General features: G+C 40.8%; 1 protein-coding gene across 1 annotated transcript; it reads right to left on the reverse strand.

Moving 5' to 3' along the window:
* Positions 1-2,284: 2,284 nt before the first annotated feature.
* On the reverse strand, positions 2,285-5,804 carry LOC110528153 (PAK4-inhibitor inka1-like). The gene is made up of 3 exons (XM_021609979.3): positions 5,568-5,804; positions 5,427-5,464; positions 2,285-3,390 (listed from the first exon to the last, which is right to left on the reverse strand). The coding sequence occupies exons 2-3, from the start codon at positions 5,427-5,429 to the stop codon at positions 2,416-2,418; spliced, it is 978 nt and encodes a 325-aa protein (XP_021465654.3). The 5' UTR covers positions 5,430-5,464; positions 5,568-5,804; the 3' UTR covers positions 2,285-2,415.
* Positions 5,805-10,170: the final 4,366 nt, after the last annotated feature.

A 10,170-nucleotide genomic window follows, 5' to 3' on the forward strand; every position in this document is an offset into this window, starting at 1 on the left:
GAAATCTTTGTGGTCTTTCATTTTATCATTCAATTATTTGATAACTGGAATGATAAAAACGGTTTACCAGTATTCTGGTGACTAAATGGTCCAAATGGTTTCTCAAGCTGGCATGATTTCTACCACTCTTGATGCTATTTGCCTTGAGTTCTAGATGTTTCTAATTAATAACATAGGGATGTTCAATTTGATTTCAATCCCTTTTTGACCGCACCCCTTTTGATTTGAACAAAACTTTCTATACATATTTTTTCCATGGTAGAAGTGGTCAGAAAGTAACATTTTGGACCTGAATGCCAAAACATTTAGGAGATAGAGGTGCTCCAAGTTTTGCATACCCCACCCTACCATGAGACGTCCATGTCTTCATCACTGGAAAAGATAAACGGTTGAGGATGATATCATTTAAAAGCTTAAAAACAGGTTTGGCAAACTATTTATAATTTCTAAAATGTTATATTTTTTTAACTGTCACTTTTTAACCATTAACGGCAATTATCTAAAATCACGTAAACACAGATTTTGTTTGTGTGCCTTTGACCATATTTCACATAATCGGAGGTGTTTGTGTTGTGCCCGCCATCGGTTGAGACAACATGCTCTTGAAAACAGGGTGGGTGTAATGTTTTGGCTGATAAATGTACTGAAATGGGAATACATTTTTAATTTCCTCTTTCAAATGGTAGCACAAAGATGGTTGACATAACTTTTATTAAAAAACATTTATTTCAAGAAATGACAAAATAGTTTGACAACCCTGTTTGTAAGCTTTTCAACTATATCCAACTCAACCATTTATATTTTCCAGTGATGAAAACAAGGATGTGTCACAGTAGTGTGGGGTATGCAAAATGGGGTAACTTTCAGCACCTCTATCTCCTGAATGTTTTGGCACCAAAAAGTAACTTTCTGACCTCTTCTACTATGGGCAAATGTGTATGGAAAGTGTCATTCAAATCAAAAGGGGTTCGGTCCAAAAGTGAAATCTTTGACATCAAATGGAACAACCCAGTAATTAAACCCTGCTTTGCGTTCAAAGTGGAATTATTATTTTACCCCATAATGTCAAAGTGGAATTATATTTTTTTGTTGTTGAAATTTTAACTAATTAATTCAAAACAAAAAACTGAAATGTCTTGAGTCAATAAGTATTTAACCCATGTTTTAGGGCAAGTCTAAATAAGTTCAGGAGTGAAAAATATTCTTAACAAGTTATGTAACCGATGTGAAATGGCTAGCTAGTTAGCGTGGTGCGCGCTAATAGTGTTTCAATCGGTGACGTCACTCGCTCTGAGACCTTGAAGTAGTTGGTCCCCTTGCTCTGCAAGGGCCGCGGCTTTTGTAGAGCGATGGGTAACGATGCTTTGAGGGTGAATGTAGTCTGCGTGCAGAGGGTCCCTGGGACGAGGAGCGGGATGGAAGATATACTGTTACAGTTACATAATAAGTTGCATTGACTCCGTGTGCAATAACAGTGTTTAAAATTAATTTTTAATGACTACCTCATTTCTGTACCCCACACATACACATCTGTAAAGTCCCCCAGTCGAGCAGTGAATTCAAACACAGTTCAACCACAAAGACCATGGGGGGTTTCCAATGCCTCGCAAAGAAGGGCACCTATTGGTAGATGGGTAAAAAAATAAGAAAAAAAATACATTGAATATTTTGAGCCTAGTGAAGTTATTAATTACACTTGGGATGGTGTATTACACCCAGTCACTACAAAGATACAGGTGTCCTTCCTAACTCCGTTGCGGGAGAGGATTCACCTTCCAGCCGGATAACCTTATACACAAGGCCAAGTCTACACTGGAGTTACTTACCAAGAAGACAGTGAATGTTCCTGAGTGGCCGAGTTAAAGTTTTTACTTAAATATGCTTGAAAAATCTATGGCAAGACCTGAAAATGGTTGTCTAGCGATGATCAACAACCAATTTGACAGAGCTTAAGATAAATATTTGGGCAAATGTTGCACAATCCAGGTGACCTAGAGACTTACCCAGAAAAACTCACAGCTGTAATCACTGCCAAAGGTGCTTTAACAAATTATTGACTCAGGGTTGTGAATACTTATGTAAATTAGATGTTTCTGCACAAAAATGTAAATACATGTTTTCACTTTGTCTTTATGGGGTATTGTCTGTAGATGGCTAAATAACAACAGCAATTTCATCCACTGTAAGTCAAAGGGATATTAATACTTTCTGAAGGCAATGTATTTTCTATGAAAAAAAATCGATGGAAAAGTTCATGGAAACATAGCTAATGACACAACAAATATTTCCAATTTCAAATAATACAATGTTTTATTTTTGGCAGCTTATAGTCAGAACATAGTGATAACATTTTTCAAAAATTGTGAAACATTGTCTATTGTTCAGAATAGGAGTCTGTTAGTGGCTGACCTGGAGTCAGATGTAGCCAATGATGTCATTACAGATAATAGGCTGTCTGCTGCCAGTCTGCATGAGGGCAGTGAATTGATAGAAGTCTGTGTCTAGATCATGAAGGCCAGAGTGGGACTGGTGGAAGAAGGGGGACTGACGCAGGGCAGGGGCCTGCACCCCTAGGGGGCAGGAGAGTCGTTTGGGGGCCATAGCTGTCCGACTCACACGAGAAGAAGGATCTGAGGACCTCATCCTCACCCTCTCCTCTACACTCTTTGACATGCCAGCTATTTTCCGCCTCATGTTGACCAAGAAGCCTCGAGCCAGTCTGCACCCAGAGCTGGGCTTCAGTTCTGCTGGTTCTGGGAAGTCCGGTAGGTCCATCCAGTTCTGTATGAGGTCAGCAAAGCTGTTGTCCCCCAGTACCAGAGGTTGTCTGTTCCGTCCCCGCGTCAGCAGCGATGTGGTCCAGTCCTCAGGGTCATTGGCCTCGAATGAGGTCCAACTCTCCAGGGATGCGTCTGATGTGGATTTGGGTCGGACCCGGCCACTGGGGGCCAGGTTGGTGCGGAGGCAGGCAGAGGAGGACACCCGTACATTCCTGGTCCTCCTGAGCACCACGCCCTCGTCCTGCCAGGAGGCCTCAGAGTAGCCAGAGTCAAACTCCAGACTTTTCTCACTACTGGGGGAGGTCAGACCCAGGCCAAGGCCCAGACCCAGCCGGCTGCCTGCATCCTCCTCCTCCTCCAGAGGACTGGCCAGACAGCAGGCTGAGTCATAGGTGCTGGCTGTACTAGCGTCAGAGATGCGCAGACGGGTACGGCGCTCCAGCTGAAGTGCCCTCTGATGGCAGGCTCGTGCCACTGCAGAGCGGTGGGCAGGGGTGATTGCAGGGGCAGCAGCAGGGCAGGTCCTTCTAAAGTACTTCAGGTCCTGCAGGGACCTCATCATGTAGTGCATCTGGTCCCGCAGGCAGCCTCCAGAGTCACGCAGACACAGCTGGGAGGGACAGAGAGTACACAGAGTCAGACACAGGCTGGTACACACACACTATGACACATTACTATGTTCACTTAAAGAAAACAAAGTCAGTGGTTGAGTGCTATTCTTTTGTTGTTGCAAATATTTTATATTAAGCCGGTGAATACAAACTGATATAATGCATGTTGTAAATAATGTCCAGCCTGCAGCAGATGTTTGATACACTGAACATTCTTTATGAAGTCTGGTGAACTCTTTCTAATAAGCACACTGCATTTGTTGGTGACTATAATAGAGACCGGCTCTGTCGGACAGGCTCAGATTGCTGATTGGGTGACTGCTGCTACGTTTCAACTGTATGAAAGAGCTACACCTCTTCTCTAATGTCGAACTTTCACAGCAACACACAGCCACAATAAAACATGCCCGACCTGTCCTGCTGTATCACACCACACTTGAGCAGTTTTCATATAGATCCACCCACACCAAATGTAATATCAAAGTTACCTCCCACCACACCTACTGTACGTTCATTTACTTCACCACACCTGTGCCTAAATGTGTGTAACACAACCATCACCCGCCCACACCATAATGTATTTGAGGTTTTATTTTAACAATATTAAACAACAAGTCTCCCTTCTTCCTAACACTGCAATATAAAGGCTGAAGTCTTGTGGAAATTATGGCTACTTTTCTGTAGGGGGATTGAGGTTTCTCTGATGTAGTTCAAGGCACAGGATGTAGGTATAATGGTGTGTGTCTCCTTAAGAGTGCTGTGTGCCTGCATATGAAAGTCAGCTGTGACATACTAAAGACCATATGCTCTAATTTCCTCTCCCTCTGATTCACAGGGACCCACTCTGATTGGTCCAAACCAACCAGTGAGCAGCGTCGGCTTACACTCAAAATCAAACAGGGTTGACCGAGCATAAAAGTGTGTGAACCACACAACATTACCTCTGAAGGAAAAAGGTGGGCTACAAAACATACACAACAAAACACACACACTGATACTTAAAAAAGTGGGATCGAAGAGTAAATCATGTGACCCTGAAAGAGATTGTAACTGGTAGTTAAAATAATAAAACATTGAGAGGATCCATTAACTCTTTTTCATGTCGGTGATAATACCATATGACAGTACCAAATGGCATTACAATTGTCATGACGGCATGTGACCTTCACCTTCAAGCCCTTTATGGGGGGGGGGGGGGGGGGGGCTGATCTGACAATGAGGTGAGAAATGTTTAGCAGACCAGAGGAGGAGAGACATGAAGCCCTCTGAGACACAGGTTAATGTGCCAAGACCTTCAGCCTCTGTTTGCTCTCATGACAACACTATTAGATGCAACAGGAACTGGAGTCCGCAGCCACAACACAGGTTGTGTGGTACTCTCATAAAGACACACCACTGCCTATAAAAGTCTGACTTTGATGAAACATTATAATTTAGCTATAGTATAATAAACTTCCTGCAGGGATGCAAAAACATGTGTCCAAAATGGACAAAGTGATTAAACACCATATCTACTTTCAAGAGTAAAGTTAAATATAACTAGGAAGGAAATGATGATGCAGCCCTTTCCATACAGAGAACATTTAAATTATCTCTAGCAAATTCAACAACCATATGCCTCCTAAATTTAGAACACATTTACAAACTGCTATTTCTTTGTTTACCCGACACATGGCATAGCCTGCAGCGGATAGCACCACTCAGCAGAGGCATTTGGGTATGGGCATCTATAGTCATTATGCGGGACAACGTCGTGTGTGGACAGAGCGTTGCCCTGCAGATGTTGTCCCCGTATGCTGGTATATAACGCCATTATTTCAGGGACTGACAGTTAATTTAGTGTTTATAAATTCCTTGCGCCTATTTAATTTAAAATGTGGCAGGCCTGTAGTTTATCTAATTCATTGTCGTTTTACGCACAGAATAATGTCAATTTGATAAGACTGTGCATAAAACAATTACAATGCCATTGTCCACTACTGTACTGTATTGCATGATAATCTATGCTTAGGTTACAGAAGGGAAAAATACTTACCATTTTATTTATTTCAGCATCACCGTGACAATTAACTCCTAAAATAGAAAAAAGAGGAGATTAATTTCTGTACGTTTTAGTCTAGAAGTATAGTAAAAGCAAACTCCTTCAGAATTGTATAATTAGTCTGTTGATACTCACATTTGATATGGCACGTTGAATCCAGTTTGACATTAATCACTGAAGGGTTGATGTCTTCCCATAAAGTAAATTTTGCGCACAGCTGTTGGTATGAATCCTCGTGACTGAAGGCGCACGGTGAAGTTGTAGTGATTTTATCTGTTTCGTTTTCTCCAGCGTGCGCTCTCCAGCCAGTTATAGAGCGTCGCATCTCTGAAGCAGTGAAGCAGCCAATCAGAGTTTGAAATCTGATCAAGTGAATAGCTAGCTAGTCGCCACCTCTTTGCTACACACATCTGTATCATAATCTTCTAAACATTCACACATCATGCGCTTGTCATCGGTGGCCTAAATTTCATTTAAAATGGACTATGTGTCACTGTTCTACACACACTACCCCATAATGTCAAAGTGGAACTATGTTTACGACATTTAAAAAAAATACTTTGTCATAAAAATGGAGCCTATGCATTTACTAAAACAATGTTTTTATTAATGACAGATGTGTATAAATATTTGTGTCATGTTTTGGTACTAAACATGCCCGTTTTTTTATTTTACCCCTACTATAAATACAGATTGAGAAATTATTCGGGCGTCTCTGAGGTCACGAGTTCAATTTGTCACGACGATTATTCTCTGGAAGACCCCTGTGGAACCAGCAATCCCAAATGAGAAACTGTTAAATCTTTAAAGTATGTGAGGCTGCATTGTGCTTTCGCCGATTATTTTAACTTGAATGTATGCAAAGCTTTTACGGTTTTCCAGCAAATGGAACACAATTCGCTGGTAAAAATTAAATCAGCCCTAAAAGAAATGTAAAATCTGGCCCATATGTTGTGGAGGATCCAACGGAATGTAATCTATAGTCTAAGTACATTAAACATATAGCTAAGTGCTTTAAGTATATTGCGCACAAACATGACTGAAATGATTGAAATTACAGATTAATTAAATGTTAAATGCCACAGGGATAGAAATGTATAGGGCCACATTTGTCGCCATCTAGTGAGATATATGCTGAAAGCCACTGAGCAGGTGATAATCACCTACAGTCAATGGGTCGTCACCCATTTGCACCATTTTGTCATGTAATTGTTATTCATGTCAGTGTGAAGGTGCCTGATGTACAACTGTTCACTGTTAATTGGACGAATCCAAATTTGATGGTCTACTATTCATGTGCAGATGTTTTCCTCTCATCGACCATGATGTGACCAGGTCTGTGTAGGTGCATCATATTCCTGTGACATGTCTCAACCTGCTTCTACAACTTATCCTTTTTCTGGAAGTGAGTAGTTCAACACATTTAGTCCACACATATTTTTCCATATGGTGCAAAATCCAATGTATAACCTAGTTCTCCAGATGCCTTCCGTCCTCTAATGATTATTCTAATGTACTAAAACCAGCCCCAGCTACCTCAATGACATCTTGTAATGTCCATGGGGCTGATTTTATAATGATGTGCCATGTTTTAATTAAGTCATTCACAAGATGCTTTTAGGGTCTTTTGGATGTGTTTTTATGAAAAGGGCCACTGCTTTCTATAAAAGGGTCCATCATCATCATTTAATGTCTCTGAAAAAAATGTCCATTAACAACTGCACACTTCAATTATAAACGTTTTTATGTGTGTAATAGCAGCTGTAAATGCCACTGCATCTACATTTTGGATCAATTATGTCTGTTTTCTTTAAATGCTTTAGGCCTAAGTAATTACACTGTTCCACTTCTTTTGAATGGGTTTGTGGCCATTACTGCATTATGACCGACCGAAATGTGAATTCATTTTAGGAACATCCAGGCCTTTCTTTCTAATGGATTATATATACAGTATACATGAATTAATATGCAGTTCTCATGTTCCCAATCTCTCCCCTCTTAATGTGATTGTTAGATAATAGAACATGTGATCAGTTCATCTTGATTTTAGGATCATAAATGTGGCAAGACCAGGCAGAGTTGATGTGGTCATGTACTGTATATCTGAGGTGGAGTATAGTGCATTCGGAAAGTATTCAGACCCATTGACTTTTTTTCACATTTTGTTACATTACAGCGTTATTCTAAAATAGATTAAATATATTTTTTTCATCAACCTACACACAATAAACACCCCATAATAACAAAGCAAACTGGTTTTTAGACATTTTTGCAAATGTATTAAAAATAAAAAACAGAAATAACTTATTTACATTTGTATTCAGACCCTTTGCTATGAGACTCAAAATTGAGCTCAGGTGCATCCTGTTTCTATTGATCATCCATGAGATGTTTCTACAATTTGATTGGAGTCCACCTGAGGTAAATTCAATGGATTGGACATGATTTGGAAAGGCACACTCCTGTCTATATCAGTGCCGATTTTAGCATGTAAATCTTGGTGGGGCAAACACATTTTTTGGGGGGGAGAGGGGGGTGAGGTGCACGCCAGCAAAACCACTACACTACACAGCACAACACTAAACAATACATTAATTGCACTATAACGGTGACCACAAACTGTTAGGGCCTACATAAAACTGTCCCAACAGCAGTCCCAACACCTTACCACTGCTACACCTGGCTATCAGCGGAGCCTTGTCTGGCAGCTAAACAGTTAATTCAGCCTCATTTAAATCAAATCAAATGAAATAAAATTGTATTGGTCACATACACATGGTTAGCAGATGTTATTGCGAGTGTAGCGAAATGCTTGTGCTTCTAGTTCTGACAGTATCTAACAAGTGATATCTAACAATTCATCAACAACTACCTAATATACACAAATCTCAGCAAGGAATGGAATAAGAATATATAATATAATATACTGCCTTTAAAAAAAACACAGCTCATATGGCTGACTTGCTTCAACAAATGTGGTTTCTACTGACAATTGAGATGTACAAACCATGGCACAAGGGGACGACAAGCGGATAAGAGGCAATCCGTAATTTCAATTAAGACATTCACGAGGGAACTAGGACAGATGTAGTCAATATAGCTATTTGTTCAACACTTTTAAAATGTACAGCGACAGAATTCAGAACATGGGCAGTTCTTGCAGTGTTCTCCCTGTACACCATGTCCAAACCGTAGGATAAATCAAGGGGGAATATAAGCAGACAATGAAAGCTCTGACAATATTCAATGATTATATCTATATTTAGGTTATAGGCTACATGTGCACCACCAAGTCAGAACAGTAGGCAAATTGAATAGGGATTCCGATGAGGCACATGGGTTACTAACATCTTACTACACAAAATACACTTAGTATTACTTTCTTAGCTACAGTATACATATCTCCCTGGCATATTACATAATTTATGCAGCAGCATACAAGACATTTTTGGACTCACCTTGTTGTGCTGTGCTCACTTGAACAGGAAGGTGGTGCGGCAGTCCTTGAGGGCACATTTTGTCATCAAACGTTGTCATCAAAGTCTGTCATTCTCTGGATTTATGGTGCTTTCAAGACAACTGGGAACTCTGAAAAACACTAGGTCGAATCATGATGACGTCAGTGATCTTCAGGTCGTAGCTCTAGAAAGAGGCTAGATTTCCCAACTTACAATTCCGAGTTGGATGACGGTTCTAAACATATTTCCCAGTCAGATCTAGTTTTTTCCTGAGTTACCAGTTGTCTTGAACTCACTGAAGTCAGATTTCAGTTATTTTGAGCACGGTAGAAATTATGCTGGATTGACAGCAAAAAATATGCACACTGAAAATAATTGTATAGATTTGCCTGCAACATTTTATACCTGAATCCCATGGCACTTCGAAATAACTATTTTAGTCTTCACATTTATCCAGAGATATTAGAGAGTAATCAGATATTTAGCATTTTGCATCTAACAACGATCACACTCACAACCACCACCCCCACCACACAGGGGCGGATTTGGAACAGAAATCGGCCCTGGCATTTCTCCAACACTGGCAATTTTTTTCCCATGATGCCCACACACCAGCCCATTTTTTCTCGAGGCCCTGACATCGGCCCATTTTTTCCGTGTCCCCCCATTAACCAAATTAGCAAATCCTTCTCCCAAGTTAGACAGGCTCCCTGGGCCAAAAAGGGTCCAGTCCATCTGACATTTGCCAGAAATGTCAGATAGCCAGTCCACCCCTGCAACCGCACCACAAGCCATAACACTCAGCCCAGGTGAACAAGAAGAGTATGTTACTCTTTTTCCTCCTCACGTTCTAAAATCACACAGATAATATGCCAGTATAATATATCAGTAACCCTGCCCTCTGTATTTCTGTTCTGTGCAATAACCTCATGCTGTATTGTCGACACAAGCTCTGAATGTTCTGTTTAGTATTTAGAGCAGTGGTCACTTTGCTGTGGCTCCCTCTAGGGTTCATAGACCTCCCTGCCTCTGTGTCTGTGTCAGAAAAGTACCCCCTCCAGGAGTGTGGTGGTGCAGTTTCTGGTGCAGAGCTCCAGTTTTCTCCCTACAGTCAACATCCTCTCTTTTCACCCCAGAGTTAGCAGTGTTTGAGACGCCCATCGTCAACCCTATTAACGTCTCTGGTATCTTCAATGTCCAGGTCGGAACAGACAATTTAGTCAAATATCAGTTTTCATGTCTCTTCAACCCTAACTTTAACCCTAGCCTCTAATCCACAC

Source organism: Oncorhynchus mykiss, chromosome 7, assembly GCF_057628025.1.
Source record: "Oncorhynchus mykiss isolate SJ-2025 chromosome 7, ASM5762802v1, whole genome shotgun sequence".
NCBI lineage: Eukaryota > Metazoa > Chordata > Actinopteri > Salmoniformes > Salmonidae > Oncorhynchus > Oncorhynchus mykiss.